The 19,569-nt window shown below is 33.9% G+C and overlaps 1 protein-coding gene across 1 annotated transcript in view; it reads left to right on the top strand.

The window, feature by feature from the left end:
- Nucleotides 1-1,485: 1,485 nt before the first annotated feature.
- Nucleotides 1,486-19,569, top strand: part of LOC134533898 (dual specificity protein phosphatase Mpk3) — an 82,825-nt gene continuing 64,741 nt past the window's right edge. Inside the window, exon 1 of the mRNA XM_063371681.1 lies at nt 1,486-2,137. Coding sequence (XP_063227751.1) covers nt 1,720-2,137 — 418 coding nt within the window. The 5' untranslated portion in view covers nt 1,486-1,719. The remainder of the gene's footprint in view (nt 2,138-19,569) is intronic.

Here is a 19,569-nt window from a genome sequence, read left to right as displayed (position 1 = left end):
TTTTTTTTTATTAATTTAATATGAAATTTGTTTGAGTGATGAATAAGAAATTAATTAAAGATTTGGTGCTAAGGGGGGGGTTTGAACCCCTAAAACCCCCCCCTGGCTACGCCCCTGTATGGCGATGTTGAGTTTAAAAAGTGACTTCAACTATATCACAGCACGCCGTCTCCTGGGTACTCAGACACCCACGTCAGTTGTCAATATGAGGTACCAAAATATTCTCGTAAGCATAAATGAGAGAGAATGGGGGACAGAAAGAGATAAACAAAGAACAAGAGAGATGAGAGATAGCTAGAAAGAGAAAGAAAATACTCATGGTGCCAAGTGTAGAACGGTCGTTTTTCTAACTCAGAACTCTACGAGGGTCGAGTTTAAAGCAATTTGCTTTATATGTTTTGCAAGAAAGAAATTATCTTTTTTTTAACAGTGTTATATATTTTTAGGTTGAAAAACCTAAAGAAGCACCCCGAAGAACCAAATTCTAAAGAAAACGATTTCGACCCACAGTTTTTGAGATATTGATATTTTTTTTCAAAGAAGAACTTTCCAACCACTCAATTTCACGAGATATAAATGAAAACTTTTACCTACGCTAATAATCCAATGTGATACACGCTGAAGATGAAATTTAACATTTCGAAAACAATGATCATTCACAAAATACCACATGACATCCCCAAACCCAACAACTTGAAATATCGTAGAATTGCCTTCAATTTTTTTTCCCCTATCGCTCGTTTTATCAACAGTTCACATCGTAAACTTGAGTAACATCGTGATGAAAATAAGAAAACAAAAAATCTTAGCATTCTCTACAAACAAATACCAAAACCCAAGAAATTTGAAATTTGACCTTTTTCTTGTAATTAATTCTTGATACATAAAGTTTATAAACGGTAAGTCTAGATTATGTAATTTTTTTTGCATTGGTTGAGTAATTTATAAACTATACTCACTAAACTAAACGGAATGACTGAGAATGTGAAATAAACTGGATTTTCCTCGTTTTTAATCACGATACACTGATTACAACTCCTATGAATGATAGGCATTTAAACTGGAACGCGTACTTTATATATATGCTAGGTACCTAAAAATCAATAAACGTAAACATTACCGATCATGTCTCTGTGTTTTAGATACGTATAACAATTAAAAACACTCTGCGTTTAGAAGAGTTTCCTGTATAAAGTTTTATTTAGTTTGATAATGAACTGTCGTCAAATATTTTATTCCGAATGTCGATACGAAAGAAAAACCAATGCCAGTCATGGAATATTCTCCCACGCATTGCATTACATAGCCTTTCCCTTCCCCTCTTACAAAAGAAACATTTGCCTTGTAGCGTACAATCGGCATTGCCAGATGAGCTTTTGTCAATGGAATGACGTAGAGCGCGGCTATTGGTCGGCTGGCTACACCACGTGACCCACCAAGTATGGGCGTGTAGGGGAAATGATGAGGGGAGGGAACAAATGAATGTATACGGGCGGGATTGGAAGCATCCAAAACGCGTAGGTGACGAGGGTCGAGGTTGTTGTATAGAAGCGGAACTGGGTGACAGCGATGTGCAGCTCAGAAGGATGAAGGCGGGGCTAGTTGCTGGAAGTGTTGCCGGACTGTGTTACGTTGAGCTATTTTACCCGTGTTGAATGGACATCTAGACAGCTTGGCGCCGACAGGGCTTGTGTGCTAATCAACGTCGTGTAACCAACGATGCCATCCGAAGACGATTCAGACCGGACGACGATGATGGAATTGTGTGTTAGTAGAGAATGGTTGATGCAAGAACTCCGTTCTAATCCTTCCAGACTTATAATATTGGACTGTAGAAGCTCGAACGAATACGGTGAATCCCATATTCGTCACGCTGTAAATTTTAGCATACCAAGCATCATGCTGAGACGACTTGCCGCAGGGAAAATAGACTTGATGTCCACCATTAAATGTCGCGAGTTGAAAACAAAAATAATGAATGCATACAAGGAGAATATATTTGTCGTGTACGGAGATTTTGTTGTCACAGATCAGCAACAACAGAGAAGTCAAGCGGCGGGCTTCACTTCCAGCGATACGCTTCATGTTCTAGCCAAGCGACTGGCACAAGATGGCTGCCAGGTTTTCTGTTTGGAAGGTAAGTTTTTAAAAGCTCTTTCGTTGTATAAGCATGTCGAGTTAAATTAGGTTACTAGAAGTAACTTGTGATAGTCTAGGCCCTTAATGACCACTACGGTAACAATTTGAATCTGGTAATAGTGCATGGCTAGTGTAGTGCTTATTAGTAAACACAGGGATTACGTCATCGCGAATTTAAAGTTCTTACTAATTTGATGCGTAAAAAACTGATATTTAGTGTTTAACATTTCGATAACTATCTGTAAATATAATTTCATTTAGTAGAAATATCCTGAGGTGGGTTGTTGTATTCCATTTGTGTTTCGTAAATATTTCAATTTTGCTAGGCTTTTGTACTGCATTAGTGGGCCGGCAACGAACCATCAATGCAGTACCCAAACAATGAATTATGTATTTTATTCATTTCTGTATGTCCTGAGTTCATTCAATAAAACTGCGCACAGTGATAATTATTGCACTAGTGTAGACCTATTAGTTGATACCAGTAAATAATAGTATACAGTTTTTTTTCCTCCACAGCTTAGCGTATTATAATAATGGAATTCCATAAACCTGCAACACCTCATAACTTGCAAATTATTAAATAACTTTCAATAATTTGTGTGTTAAATAATTTTTTAATTCAAACAACTATAGCACAAAGTATGATAGATTGCACAACAAAATGTCTAATACTAGGAAAGTATTTAAATTTATAGCGGCTATGACTTTTTTTTTTTTTACATATTTTGTATTATATAAATGAAAATTAAGTGTTTTTCTTGTTTAATTTGAACATATATTTAAATCACTTAGCTCTATTTCTTAACTAGAAACAAACCAAACAGATTTATTTAAAAAATTGACATTCCAGTTTAAGGAAATTGTGGACAATTAAAAAAAAATAAAAATAAAAACAAATATTGAATTTGGTATAAAAACTTTAGGTTTATCTTTTTTCATTATAAATTTTAAATAAACATTAGGTAAATTCCTATTGCTGTCTGTATTGCAGTTAATTATTTTTGTAAAAGGATTTTATTTATTTATTGCCTTATTTTTAATATGTGTATATTCACTAAACAACTGTGTTTTTGGGATAAAATGAACCTTATGTTTTTAGCCAATACATCATCTGTCTTTATTCCAAATCTATTTAAAATTGGTATGATATTTAAGATGTGATTTAGTAACATTGAAATTTAACAAATTTTGTAGGCTGTAACTAGTATGAAGCTTAGAATATGAGGAAGTAGAACAAGTGTGATTATACTAAGTTTAAATTTTTTCAAACTATAATGATTTTGCAGAATACAGTACACTCCCTATTATCCGCGTTGCAGATTATCCGCACATGCTACGAAAAAATAAAGCACATATGTAAATCTGTATTTTATTACAAGTGAGCAAATTTGAACTACACTGGCAAGTGTATTGTGTGCAGTATACAGTAAAACGCCACAGGCGAGCTCAGTGCGAAGGCGCAGATAACTCACTAAGTGGCTTTGCAACACATCGTCGGACTGCTTCACTATTTAGAGGAACAAGACGACGATTGGCAGTTAGCTGAAAAACTTATGTTGCGGAAATTCAATCAAGAATTTAGAAAATATGTTTCCAAAGCAAAAAACAAAAGCAAGTGACTGATTTTTTCAAAAAGTTGTAAATTTAAAGAGTGCTTTTTTAGTGTCTAATGGAGTCTCTGAGTACGTACAGTTCATACTGTATCCTCCTTACGAAGTAAGTACCGAGCACTTTTATGTTTACATCGCTGAAATGTATTGTATGTTAATTATTCAGTAAAATACTAAAATTTTAGCATCATTTAATAATTTTTACTGTTAATTGTAACTTTTACTGTACATAAATTTGTAGATTTTGAAGTTGAAATTGTTGTTTCCATTTTTGTTTCCCATTTTCGGCTCTTTTGCGGATTATCCGCGATTTTCACTATCCGCGGTGGCCCTGCCACTTAATTTCGCGGATAATCGGGAGTGTACTGTATCAGCAATCCTAGTCACACTATTTAAGCATGTAACCATATCAATCCTAATGTTTTGAGTTTATAATGACATTACTTTCTTTCGGAGCTGTAGCATAACACCAAGGCTTCACATATTTTGCTTGGCAGACATGGAACATGGCATTACGTGTTTGTATGTTTATAACCCATATCCAATAATGTTATGAAAACTAAGTAACATATTTTCACTCCCATAGGGTTGGCATTTGGTATGTAATGATATACCTAGCATAATTTTGTCAATCCAGTAAATGTTCTGTCTACTACTTCTATTCCAAATGTTATCAAAATTTTTCAGTAGTAAAGAGAGTTAAACCTTCAGGTAGGTGACCCTATGTGTTTTGCTCAGATTGCTCCAATAAATATATTTTTCTTTTTTGTGAAACTAAACATACCCCTTTCACTAACAAAGGAGTGGAATTCCATACAGCTAGTTAGAATATGGATATTCCAGTATAGGAACTGCTTCTGTTACATATTTGATAAAAATTGGTTCAGTATTTTGAAGACTTGATTTAGATCATTCATTAACATTTTCACATTTATAATTTTTATTTGAGGTAGGAAAACCTGAGTCAACTACAGCTTTTTAGTAGAGACATTATCCGTGCAGTATTATATTAACTATTTCAGGTACATCGCAACATGCATGCTGCTTTGGTTCATCTGTTTTAGTTCTGGAAATCACTGAAATTAGTGAAATATGTAATATTATTGTTGTACCACAAAACATCACATTACTTTTTTGCTTTTAATCATTTATCAATCCCAATGTTTAGTACTACAACAAAATGGCTTTTCTTTGGCTCAACCTTGAAGGCTTAATGTATTTTGTTTGGCGAACGTAGATGACAAAACACCCACTGTTTTTAGGTAGATTTCTAAGAAAGACTACCTATTGTAGCCGTTACCATGGTGCTACTTCTGGAAAATTTAAATATAGATAATTGCATATTTATAGACATTAATAACTGCTTTAATTTTGCACAAATCTTTTCTTAACTGATATATAACATACAGTAATGGAAAATCATGGTTGAGTTTGTTAATGAACAAAATTCCACCAAAGGGATAGGTTTAAAAAAAAAAATCAGAAAAATTGTTTTAACTCGCCATAACATAATAAATATTGCATCTGTTTGAATGTATTATACTCAGAGGAGTAACACCAAAACTTTTGTCTAAATACATTTTTGATACAATCAATTATAACTGTAAGGTGTGGAAAAAAAGGTTTGGAGGACAAAAAAATTCATACTGTCCTTAAGAAGCACACTAGTGAATCCATTCAAACTGTTTGTAAATATAGTATTATTTTTATCTAAAACTTTTGTCTAAAAGAATTTTAGATTAAATGAACCATTGCACAAAAGGGATACAATTAACTTGGGTAGAATTGAAAGAAAATTCTAATATTCTGTACCACGTACACTATTAAATCCATTCTTATTTATTGCAAAACCTTAAAATATTATCTACAACTTTTGTCTGAAATAATTTTTTATACAAGCAACAATTCTAGCAAGGGGAATAAACCAAGGGTTCAATATAAAAAAAAAATTATATCCTCAGTAGTCAGGCTATTAAATCCATTCAAATTGTTTGTAAACATGAAAAATACTACCAAAACGTTTGCCTAAATCATTTTTTTTGATGCAATCAACCGTTGCTGCAAAGGTTGGAATAAACCAGGGGCGGATCCAGAGAAGTGTCTTGGTTTGTGGGGGTGGGGGGGGGGGGGGGGGGGGGGTGATATGGAAGTCAGGGACTTATTTCCTAAAACTTAGAACAATACAATATTAAAAAAACCCTGCTTAAGGAAACTCATGCATAAAATAATGCAATATAGAGTACACATATTGATGATACCAACCTGATAAACATGTTTCAAATTTATTAAACTTAAAAATGTTATTAGAAAGCTAAATTCATTATTTTAAAAATTAATTCAGATAAAGTAGAGTGAAATACTTGGGGCATTAAAAAGGCCTTGGGCAAATATTCTGAAAGTATATTTAACTTACATTCTTTAAATGATTCAGGCAATGGGGAATTTTTATTTAATGCAGTATTTTGGACATACGAAAAACTGCAATGGTGTATGTCCAAAAAACTGCATCATATTTGGTGATTTGTGTTTTAAATTTTTGTACCTTTCATTTTATATATGTTTGAAAAATAAAAAAAATGAGAGTTTGTAGAAATATTTTGATATATTTTAAAGCATGTACATAACTTTAAAACTGTTTGCCCTAGAAAGGTAAAATTTATACCATTCTCTTTATCTTTAGAATGACAAGGGCTTTAATTTGACATATTCCTTGAGTGTATCTCATTACTTTATATTTATTCCAAAGAACTACAATTTTTTATATAAAAAAAAACAAAAATTTGAGTTTTTAATTTTGATGGAAAAAATAATATATTATACAAAACCTCTTTAGTAAGTTTTGAATGAAGTTTCATGATGGTATTCTTATGGTATCGTATTGAAATGAATTTTTATGAAAATTGATGCACGTGAAAATTCTGCTAATTCATGACTTGTTACATCATAAAAATTTTATTTAAACGTGTATTAATAATTGATTCTCCATTATACCTTAAAAATTTATGTAAGAAAAGTTATGTCTAAATAGGGTGATAATACTTTCTTTGGTAAATATAACAAGTGGACCTAACAGGAGTTACTCAAGCAGTGACATGTTTCTTTCCTGTCTCAACTTTGCAACCCTTAGTCAGCTTCCTCCTGCTAGTGCTCTCGTCTTCAATCATTGTGTTGTGAGTTGTCTCAGTGAACAAGTGCTCTGTGGAAGTTCATAAGATACAAATGGATAAACCATGGGTTAAATATTATTGCAATCCTTTTAATAAAGATAGGCATTGGTAAGAGTTAAGCAACAATCATACCAAAGTTCTGAAAGTGATAATAATTATTCATGATGAACCATTGGCTGAAAATTTAGGTACAAAACCAGGCTGCAGCATAGATGATCGTGAGTAAATGGATATAGAATCGGGTATATATTTTTTAAATGCCTCATTGACATCAATAGTAGAATTGCCTGTTAAAATAAAATGTAAATCAAATAAGAAATACTGCAAAAGAAAAACTTGACAAAATTAAATTAATATTTAATGAAACCTTTTTTTCAAGCTGGCAACATAAAAGAGGATAACAAGTATCCACCAGACAACTCTGACATAAATTCTTAATCAGCTAAAAGAAAAATTTGCAACAGCAAGCAAGAGTTAAATACTTCAGATTTTAAAAATTTCACCAAGTTGGTCTTGTATAAGAATAGAATATGAAATTGGTATTAGTAACTACCTATATGGTCAGGAAAGCAAAAAAAAACTGAAAGAAAAGGTAGTGCTATCGACACCTGATCCAAAACCTGGGAAAACTTTACTTTGCGAAACAGGTGTGTTGGTAACTGAATTTTATAATGACGAAGTGAGTAGGCAAATAAATTCTTGAAAAAAAATATTGTCTCCATGGGTAAGGACACTGAAAATAAGCCAATCCATGTTCGAAAAAAGTGATTTTGGTAAATTTGCATGAAATTTTCAATAATTTCAAATAAAAATTCCCTTATTTTAAAACTGGCTTTTCAAAGTTTGCGGTGAGGCTCAAGAACTGCATTACTGCTGGTGCCATTGGCACTCATTCTGTTTGTTTTTTTTCACTGCACACCACAATATAAAATTTGTGTTTTCAGGAGGGGCAGGTTGAAAAATTGATGCTTCCTGGCTCTGAAAGTCGTCTATTGAGTTACAAGGAACGTATGGCTAAAGTTACGTGCAATCCACCATAACAGTCATGCTTCCTAAATGAATGTCTACTGTCCTGATATTGAGGAATTTAAAGAAGCTTTAACCGGGTTTTTCCTAGGAGGAAATGATTGACATCACTTACAAACAATGGATTACTGTTGACTGATACAATTTCAAATTACTAAACCATTTGATGAGTTTGTTCAAGAATTTGGAAATCAATTCAGTAACCTTAAAAAACACGACTTTGTTGCTAAACAACAAAAAAAATCTATGTTGGAAGAAAGTGAAGCTGTAGTAACATTGGATTTTGCCGAAAATTTTTGTTTGTTCTACAAGCTGAGGCTGAATAGTTTCATTGGAACAATTCTAGGAAAGTAATCAAGAAACAGGAAAACAAGAGCTAGTTCACCAGAGTGTTGTATTTATATCACACTCCCTTTCACAAAATACTGTCATTGTTCAGATAAAGTTAATCTTATTCCTGAGAAATTATATGCACAATTTGAAAATGATGTACTATTTTTCTGATGGTTCAGCTGCATATACAAAAATCATAAGAATTTTCTGAACCTTTGCTATCACAAAGATAATATTGATGGACTTGAGGCTGAGTGGCACTTTTATGCTACATCACATGGGAAGGGAGTTAGTGATGGATTAGGGGGTATGGTAAAGAGGCTTGCTGCCAAAACCAGCCTCCAAAATCCATTATAAAACCAAATTTTAACACCTTTTCAGCTTTTTCAGTGGGGTGTGAAAACTATTCCATCCATTACTTTTTTTTTATATAACCAATGAAGAGTACATAAATGAAGAAAGGATTCTAAAACCAAAGTTTGAGAAAAGCTATGGCAGTCCCGAGGACCCAGAAGTTCTATGTCTTCATCCCTCTAGATCGAAATAGGGTCAAAACCAAAATTTACTCATTTTCTGATTCAGAAACACACAGGGTACAGATCAGCTCTCGGAAGACATTCCATTTGAAGAAATTATGCGTTTTGTTGCTTGTGCTTACTATGAGTGGTGGTTGGTACATGTTGACTTACAAGATTATGTTGAAAAAGAAGTTTGTGTTTCCTTTCTTCACCCAAAACGACCATCACCATCATTTACATATCCTAGGAGAGCAAATACCTTAGTACTTACTGTCAATAAACTATATTTTGTGCAAATGTACATCCAACCACAGCAACAGGTATCCTAGCAAGTTCCAGCAGAGGAGATGGCTGAAGCAGCACAAGTTTAGTCAAAGACGAGAACTCACCTTTACTAATTTGAAGTGCTAAAAGAAGAAAAAACTGTTCCTTGAGTGTAAAGTAAGTTGAATTTTTTGTTTGAATAAAATGGTTAAAATGAAAATTAAATTTAAATAAAATTGTGTGTTGTTTAATTAAACAATTAATTTTTATTTAGGCTAACAAGTAAAGAACAAACAAAATTTCCATACACATTAATTTACACAAAAAATAATTCTAATTTTATACCATTGGAATGTCATCATAAAACTGTGTACAAAACTTACTAGATTTTTGATACAAAATATATATTTTTCATAAAAATAAGAAATTCAAATTTTTTTTAATAATTTTATTTTAAGTTTTTTTTTTAGGAAATTATAAGTGATGTGATACACTCAAGTTATATGTCAAATTAAAGCCCTTGTTATTCTAAAGTGAATGGTACAAATTTGAGCTTTCTAGGACAGACAGTTTAAGAGTTACATGATTTTAAATACATCAGAATGTTCTTACAAACTGGAGTGGTTTAGTTTTTCAAAATGTTTAACTCCAAAACCAAAGGTGGTAAAAAAATTCAATCTTTTTATTTTTTATCTCATATAAAAATCATAAAGATCTGGAGACATCATTTTTGACCATAGGTTGATTAGGTGTGGAATGACCCCTACATGTGTATCCAGTGATTAAGTAACAAGCATTCAAACTTTTACACTCACTGGCATATATATAGGTAGGTGTATTAGTATAAAGTATCATTATTTTTAATGCGTTGCTCCCCTAAACCACTAGTTTTTTTCCTTCACTCACAACACAAATTATAATTATTAAGTCATTTATGAACTTCAATATGATGCAGATGATGGTATAATATTATAAACAAACCACCATAAAAATATAAAGGTTTACAGATACAATTTTTTTTTTGTAATATTGCAATTCTGTGTGGAGAAATAATAAAGAAAATTGTTGATACCAAAAAAGAATACAAATTTATTTGGAAAAAGTCCTGTTTTTCAGTAATTGCATATTTAAATATTGAAACCATGATTGAACTATATTTAAAGGGGGGTAACTAACTTTGCAAACCAATATCATGCAAAAAGACACACCATTAATATTTTGTGCACAAAAACAAAAAATATGTCTGCATCAACTAATGTTAAGTGTTCATGTTATTATGGATTCATAGTAACATCATAATAAATTATTATTTTTTCTCAAAAAGTCACAAAATAGGTATTGCTTATTTTTTAAAGATTCAGTCAATAACAGATTGCTTATTTGTTAGTTGTTCTCCATCAAGTTGCAGTTGGAGTGAAGGATGAATATATGAGTAAGCCTGTAAAGCAATTTTTTTGATGAATATATATTAGGACAGAAACTGTATTACATGACAATATAGTGCATCTGTAGGAAGATGACATTTGTGTTTTGAAAGTGACTATATTCATTATTAATTTTGTTTATAACTTCTGTTTTTAAAAAGGGATCATATAAAATATGAAAAAAAATTAGTGTTAATGAGTTTGTTGATAATTTCGTGTTTTTTTTTACTAAATAAATTATTCAAATGCTTTAAATGCAATGTTCCCAAAATATATAATTAGATCAGTTATGGTTTTCATGGAAATGATTTTAAACAATTTTTTTTAGTATTTCTGCCAAATGTTATTTATGATATTTATTTTAATTGTGAAGTGTGATTTATTTTTAGAAATAAACCAATAACATTTACACATTCTTGTTATTTAATGGTTAAATTCAACATGTCAAAGTTTAGTTTTTGTATTTTATTAGTTTTTGAGTTTCATTAGATACAGATTGATGAAAAGTAATTGGCCAAATACGAGACAATTTTGTCAACAAAATATGCCAATTCAAATAAACTGTCTCACTATGATTTTCCAATAATGCAGGGAATATACATTTATTAATTTAATCTTGTGAAGTATTTACATAATTCTGTAATCTGGTACTTAATTAAGAAATTTTCTGTAATCTGTCTCACAATAATTTTTTTTATTCGTAAAATGTATAAAGTGATCATTAGTATTTACTTGTCAAAGATTTCACTATAATTGCCTTTAAAAAGGTTTAGTGGTATAAATAAATTGAGTTTAAATGTATAACATTTCCTTTAACAGTTGAATAGGTATTAATTTTTTCAACAGAATTCAAGTATTTTAAAAGAAATTTTAATATTATATAGTTAAATAATGATATACTTCCAAAAAGATTGTATTATGTATCTTTGATTAAAACCCACACCACATAAGCATGTAAGATTTGCGAGTGGGACACGCTACTGATTACACTATAGAACTAGTTGAAAATATGCTTTTCCATTAGTTGAATATTATACTTAAGAACCAGCAATGTGTTTACGGTTTAAAACTACACATGTTTATTACAAAGTGGTTATTGCTACTGCACACCACCATGGCTGCATGCCTCGCTTCAAGAATCTAGAGGCTTCAGGAAACATTTCCTATGCGGTGGCAACTGATGAATCCTGAGAGGATTATGTAGGATTGTTGAGCTCAGAAAATAGTATAATCATTCACTCTGGAATTACTGTTCTGCTTGCAGCAAGATCAACAATGGTATTTGGTACATATAGTATTACTTCTTAATGTAGAAATGAGAAATGTAAAGATAGTAGTGATTCTTCAACCAGTACTTTATCAAGTAACACATTATAAATTAACTCATATCAGTAAGCCTTGTAGATCAAGCACTACTTCACAAAGTGGTGTTTGTTTGCCAAATAAGTCTCGGATTATGAATTACACCCTTACTTCACATCCATAAACAGACTTAAATAAGATGGAAATGGTACCACAATGTAAACAATTTGGCATAATACTAAAATGTTTCGTGGCTAATAGAAATAAAGTTTCTGTGAAAGTTTTTCATGTCTTAGGGTTCAGATAATTATCTTAAGATAGGGTCTTAGGGATTTTTTTTATTTTATCATTATTACTAATAGCTAAGGGCTATTCCTGTAAATACAACACTATACATCTTGCAATTGTTATGTTACAATTTTCAACAGTTATGTACTAAGTGTTTTATAATAGGTATAAACAATTGTGCAAGTTTTTGCAATTATCACTTGTGCAGTTTTTTAAAGAAATTATCACACTTAGTAAATATATATTGAAAATATTTGAGAAAGAACAATGAATGCACTATACATTTAGTGTTAAATTTTACAGAAATAGCCCTAACTAATATTAATGAAATGATGAATATATCAATAAAATATCAACATGGTGTGTGAGATCCCACCTTAACTCTTCAGTTTGGCCCTAATGTACAAACATTTATAAAGGTTTTTTGAAACAAAAAAATATATATAAATTGGAGAAATTAAAACCTTTGTATTGCTAAGTTTTATCAAATTGCAGAGAAGCTCATTTTGTTAGGATGTATAGCTTCTTGTGCAAAATCCTCAAATCAATAGGGTCCTGCATATAGTCCAGTAAAAACAGGGGATGTGAGCAGTATGGGATTAGAGAAGTATTGAGCGGTTCCAGACACTGCGCGTCACCCCGTCATCACTTCCAGACGTAGCATCTTATTGTCTCTTGGACACCGTGTTTTTTTTTTTGTGAAGTCATTTAGTTACCGGATGGGATGGTCGCTTCTTGTTGATACGCCAACATTCGCCGTTTTTGTGTCTGTCTGCAGACAGTATGACAGTAGCGAGCTGGCGATGAGGCATGTGCTTATTTTCAGACCCTTTAGAAACTTATGCGTTCTGAGCAACTAAGAAAAGAGCTTTCACCAATCATAGGGTTAAAAAAAAATATATAAATTTGTTAAACACGAGGCTCTGTGGTTTCTGTAAACTAGCGCAATATTATTTTTGGATTATTATCAGTTTCAAAAATTATTTTTGTTCAGTTTAAGGAATTTTTAAAGCAAATCATTTATTTTTGTACGAACCACCTGATTTTTTTCAGTATTTTGGGAAAACCTATTTTTTTTGTATTGATTTATGAATTATATAATGAAAATAAAGAGTTTAAAGACTAAGTTAACGAACGGTTAATTCCGAACTGTAGAGGCCTACCACATGATTTCGTGCTTTCAATACATTCTGGGACTAGCATAAAAATCGGCGTTGAAGTTCATGAAAACCATTAATCATGGACTTGTTGAGTAGAAAAGGCATTTTATAAAACAATAAAATGTGGTAGTATTATGACATTATTTAAAAACATGTGCAATAACATGAAAAGTTAGAAGAAAAATAATTTAGGATAGGTTGTCACCCACAAGCAAACAGATAAACCTTGTTGCGGTGGATGAAGTGTGGAGCTCGCGTTACACTAGAGAGGTGACGCGGCCGCGTGTTCCGGGAAGGGCGTATCGCGAAGCCGGGCGGGGACTGTCAATTGGCACCCCCTCATCTCCCCTCCTCCTAGCCAGCAGGCCGGTGGGGCAGGGTCGGAAATAAAGCCGGTGATTCAGGCCGCTGCGGACAACGAAGCGGCTCTCGCGAGTTTTCGCTCGTAAACCCCCCCCCCCCCCCCCCCCCCCCCAATTACCCGGTTCTCCCGGGTGTAGAAAAGGGAGGGGGGATTTAATTTTAACCGAACCCAGTTTGTTACTTCCGGTGGCGCTGCGAGACTGACTCACTTCCCTCCATCGCTCTTGCTGATCGATGCTCGCAGCTTCTGTATGGCTGCCGTGCGCTCTTATAGTTGTAAATTTTTTTTTTTTTCTTAAGGGCCCCGCCCAGTCAAGGGTGTATTTGTTTAAGGATGATAGTCCGACGCTCGCTGGTGCTTCTGGCGCGGTATCGCGTCGTAAGCACGAGCCTGTGGACTGACGCGCAGTCTTCTCGTCGTCAGGGTGTCCACAAGGAAAAAATATTTCGTACCAACTTAGGCGAGAAAAAAGTACTAGATTTGAAAAAAAAGTACTAAATTATAATTTGTAATGGTTTTAACAATTTAGGAAGTTATTATGACATTGCAATGCTCTTAACTTAAATATCACACCACACACACACACACATACATTCCATAGTTTTTTAAAAATAATCACGCTTAATAATGAAACATATTGGAGTTACTGTAATAATATTATATTAAAGAAAAAAGTACTAGATCTGAGCGTAAATGTACTTGACCACCAAAAAACTTATAAAAGTACTAGATCTAGTACGAAAGTACTAACTGTGCACACCCTGCTCGTCGTGCAGACAGCTATGAGATCTGAGTGGTAACCACCGTGGAGCAGAAATGAAGATAAAGCTGTAATGCAAGTCCCTTGAGAGTGCTTTGAAGAGTCTGTACGGGGTGATTCATGCCCAAGAATTATTCTGAAAACACGCGTTTTAGCAATTTTCACTGCTCAAAAAATACAGTTTAAAAATAAATACGTAAACAGAACTACCCATCAGACCTCAAAGTATTCTTTAATGCTTTTCGTAAACAGATATCTTGAGCAGTTTTGAAATCGCGTGGCTTTTTTCTAAGGTTCTGCACACAGTGTATGTGCCTAGGTAAGCGGGGCCTTAAATACCTTAAGCGTGGTTATTAATCAAAGTCCCAATTTGTTGGTCATTGAGTTCTATAAATTTCATGGAAAACCAAAGTGATTGCTAAACTGAAACAATCTGATTGATATTTTCTCAGTTGGTCATTGTAAAAACTAGACTGACACATCTAGTGTTGATAAATATCGCATTTTCATTCTGCTTCCTAGCTAAGGTTACAAATTACAAATAGCCTATGTCATGTGCTAACCTACAACATATTTACAATAAAAAACCAAAAAATTTACGCTACTGAAGAATAAGTAACCAACGACATCAATATTAGTGGACCAAATGTTATATACACACTCACAACCCAGCTTCATATATTCTGCCCACATTGCTTGAGTGCTTGCCTTAATTATATCATTAGCTTATGCAGCACATTAAAAAAAGTTTATTATTTTAGTGCGTGTGTATGCCGGTGAAGTAATCAAAAGTAATGTATTTGTTGTGTGTGAAGATTATCTGCCAAGCTTAGATAGTAAACTAAACATTAAGTATGTACTGATACAGCTAGGAGCGTACGCAGAATTTCATTTTTTTTTGGAGAGGGGGGGGGGGGGGGGGGGGGGGGGGGGGGGGGGGGAGATACGTCCTTGTTTATTATCGAAATTTTTTTAAAGAAAAATAGTTCGCAGTGATCTTGTTTATTGCAGTAGGAAAAAAATCCGTTAAAAACTTTTAAAATTCACCAACTTAACTAACATGTTTTACTGTAGATATTTTGATGAATTAATATGTAAATGTGTCAAAATACATGTGCTTGTCTAATGTCTGGTGCCATGCTGCATCTGTGATTTATATGTTATTAAAATCAAGTAACCGCTCCGAAGAATTTTTGTTTCAAGTATTCTCTGATGTAATTAACAAGAAAGCAGTTGTGTTCGTACAGCTTCATTCAAGGCGATGGAAGGAGTTGTGCTGTTTACTCATATGTCTGTATGCTTTTGATTGTTTGAACAATATTAACTCTGTTCAGAAGTTTACTATTCCTGGAAGCGTGACTTCCGACATAACAACCGGGTGAATGTGAGATTTTATTATTTTTAATTCACTTGTGTGGGGTTTCGTATAAAAATGTTCGCGACAACGGGCCAATTATATAATTTTGTCCCCGAAATCTCGATAATGCTACAACTAAAACGTTCTGAGGTGAAATATCCCACTTTAATTGCATTACATACTTCTCCATAAAATCGCTAGGACTATGATTATTTAATCAGTTGTCTTTCGCATATTTAAAAGTTGTTCTTAACTTTTATAAATGTATTTCTAGATACGGTAGCCTAAAAGTTCACGGTTTAATTTCCCAATAAGATTGAACTAAAATATTTACACCTTATGCTGGTTCTTCAATTGGATCACAGTTTGTGGAGGATTCCAAGCCAATGAAAAACTTTAAAACCAAAATAGGTCACTGGATCCATGAATTTTTCTCAAGTACTTATACATTTTTACTCTTGGCACTGATTTTCAGTGCACTCCACCATAGGCGTGCGCAGGACTTCAGTATTGGTGGTGCCAGATTACACAACAGCCCTGTCATTCACGGACTCGAGCCTAAGGCGGGGGGTACGGGGGTCCTCCCCCGGAAAAATTTGGATTTGAAAGCGAAAAATGGGTCTATTTAAGGTGTTTCCGAAGAAAAACACTAAATACACAGATGTAAAAATTTTAACATTTTTAATGACAAATTATGGCTTTGAACGTTATAATCACCAGGAAAACTACTAAACTGTTTACAGTTTTAAGCTTTGTTGAGCCATAAAGTAAATTGCACAAATTGTTTGCACGGAATTCATGCTGGTGGCTTTGAAAAACCGTACTTATATGTTTTCTGAAGACGCCAAATAAATGCTAGAAAAAACATTCTCAAATGTTAAGTTTTAAAATCAACAAATGAAGGGAGTTTTTGTAACATACCTAAAATATGTAAAATATTAAAATAATAAAAATACACAAATAAGAGTGGGCAAAAGTTTTAACTTTTGAAATACAACAAAAGTGTTTTGTCGGCGACTGCGTATAAGTCATCGAGTAAGCCTATCCTTTTAACTAACTAATCTCTCTCTCTCTTTTTAAATAAACCCTGGCGGACGGCGGCTATTATTCCGTGCGCCTGCCGAGTGGAGTGAACAGTGGACACCGAGCGCGCATTCTATGTAATTCGAGGAGAACTATGAGAAGTATTTACATTTCAGAAGTTTCGTAGCCGCGGCCCGCGTGTACAACACAAGTAATTGCAACTGGCTTGTTTACGTGTGTATAGTTGGTTCGATTGATAATTGATATACTGATAGTGTTATGAGCACATATCTGTAACTCGACACGATTGGAAAACATATTTTTTTTTGGAAATAATACGGATTTTTGTAAGTATGTATTATTTCTGCTTGTAAAAAACAAAATAACGTTAACCCTAATGGTGGTGCCAAGGCACCTGTGGCACCTACCGTGCGCACGCCTATGCACTCCACTGAATTGACAGCCACTAGATTATTATTGAAGTCTCTGTGAGCATCGTAATTGGATTAGAATCACCACAGGATTATTGGTAAAATACCTCACACATAACGTTTTATAGTCAACAGTATCCTTGAAAAGTGCATCCTGAAGGTTGTCAGCCATTTATGTTGTCCTTCCGAATAGTTGTAAGAATCTTTACAGAATCATCTATACATCCTTTCTTGCACTATTTTGACCTTTCAGGGCTTGTAGAGTTCGTTTGAGTAGAAATATGACGATATTGTGAATTTGAATCAGCCAACTGCCGTTTATATATATTTTCTGTTATTTATTGTAGTTAGTTGAAGAACGTGACTGGGAACAAATTAAATTTAGCTTCGAAATACGTCGATTGCGAAGAATATGTCGACACAAACAAAAAACGCGGTTTTTTTTTCTGACACGTCAGTTGGTTGTGTTAGCACCGAAATAATACGACCATCATCTCATTAAACGAAGCCTTTATATTAAATGATTCTTCAGTAAACTCTTTATCGGTAAAAGGACGTGCCTTTGCTATTCAAAAATAGCCGTAGTTTCCTTGCTTGCTTGTAACGTGTAGCTGCATAGTGATGCTGAATGGAATGAGTAGTGCCGCAATATTGAGTTTCCTGTAGAGGTGGTTCTAACCAAAGATAAGTTGGTTCTAATGCGCCGGTTCCTGTACCCACTACTTCGCTAATGACGTAGCACGATTCCACATCCTCCTTTCTGTACGTCCGCAAAACGTGTGTGTGTGTGGTGGTGACTTGTCAATTTACAACCGCACTCAGTCCAGCTAGCAAGATTTTTTAATGCACCAGGAGATGAAAAACGAACCTTTACTACTCGTATTTATTGGATTCTGTACATGTAAATATTCCATATTTTAAATCTAGAAAAAGCATAAATATTCATTTTTGTACTTCATTTTAGAGCTTAAATGACTATTGCTTTTTTATTATAAAATACTAACAGTATATTTTACCCTTATTTTGAGCTATCTCCTTCAGTACTGATGTACACCTGGATTACCATTTTGTTATCAGTTCACAATTACTTAATTGTAGTGACAGCCATTATACCGAGTGTTTGATAAAAATGGGATGTGGCATATTGCTTATTACTTTGGAACCTGCTGTAATCGTGGAGGTCCAGTTGTTTTAAGCCTCTGTATGACCGTGTGACGTCAAGCCCTGTCAAACAACACTAATGACTCTGGGTTGGCGGACCCCAAGGATTCACCCGCCATGCTGGGTGTTGCATTTACACACGTCTTTGTTTTGGGTCTATTGCGATAACTGCGGATGTTTCACTGCATTGCCATTGCAAATCACCAGTTAAATTTTTGCTCCAGGCATATTCTGCACATTGTCTGATGTTTTTATAAATACACAATTAAAATGGACTCCCATTTCACGCCACATGCCAGCAACTAATCTCCCCTCTCCCCGTCACACACTCCCTATCAACACATCCCAAGCTGAGAGGTTCTTCTCTTCATAAATCCAAGTACCACATAGTCCAATCCATTGGCCTTTACAACCCAACCCTTCTTTTTACGCATAAACGTCTCCTAGATTATAAACCCAATCATCCGCAAAATAAATATTCCATCACCACTCAACACTCTGCAATTTAATTTTTTCCTAAGTTCATCAAATGTCCGTATTTTTTACTTACTAAAAAAACATCACGATATTGATCGATAAATGACCATCAACTGAACTAATACAACATAATGAAAGTCCAAAATTATTTTTTGTATTACTGTTCCCTTTGCGTGTAAACCATTAATATTTTTAACCATGAAAGGATATTGTATCAAAATGAAAAATAATGAAGTCTAATTGCATTGAAAGAGACTAATATATGACTGGAAAATGTATATTATTAATCAGTGTACAATATTACCTATTGTAAAACCTTGTGAACAAAGTTAAATATTATAAAATTGAACTAAATAAAAAAATTGTTTGGCTATTAGCGTCATGGTTACTCAATATTTAATTTTACTTTTTTTTCAGTCTCATTTTGGAAATATTCCTTAATAATATCTGTATAAAAAGCCAACATTCCAACAGGGCGGTTGAGATCCGGGATATGCACTGCGAACACGTGCGACTAACTGGAGCACGTTTCCGGCCTTGCTCTTCGCGCGAAGCCACGCCTCTTTGCGCGCGCATCCGGCTGTCATCCCCCCTCGGAAATGAATTTTTCGGTAAACGATTTCTTTGTAACCAAGTTGCCCGCGGACGAGTCCCATGGGCGCGGACTAGCCCCAGCCCCCCCTTCTCTACCTTTTCCTGTCCTGCGTGTGAGCGGAAGTGTGCTTCCTCCCTGCTGAAGAGGGGATCTTCTCTTTGGAATTC

This window comes from Bacillus rossius, chromosome 7 (assembly GCF_032445375.1).
Source record: "Bacillus rossius redtenbacheri isolate Brsri chromosome 7, Brsri_v3, whole genome shotgun sequence".
Lineage (NCBI taxonomy): Eukaryota > Metazoa > Arthropoda > Insecta > Phasmatodea > Bacillidae > Bacillus > Bacillus rossius.
The sequence above is the reverse complement of the archived record's forward strand: the minus strand, read 5'-3'. Positions and strand labels throughout refer to the sequence as shown.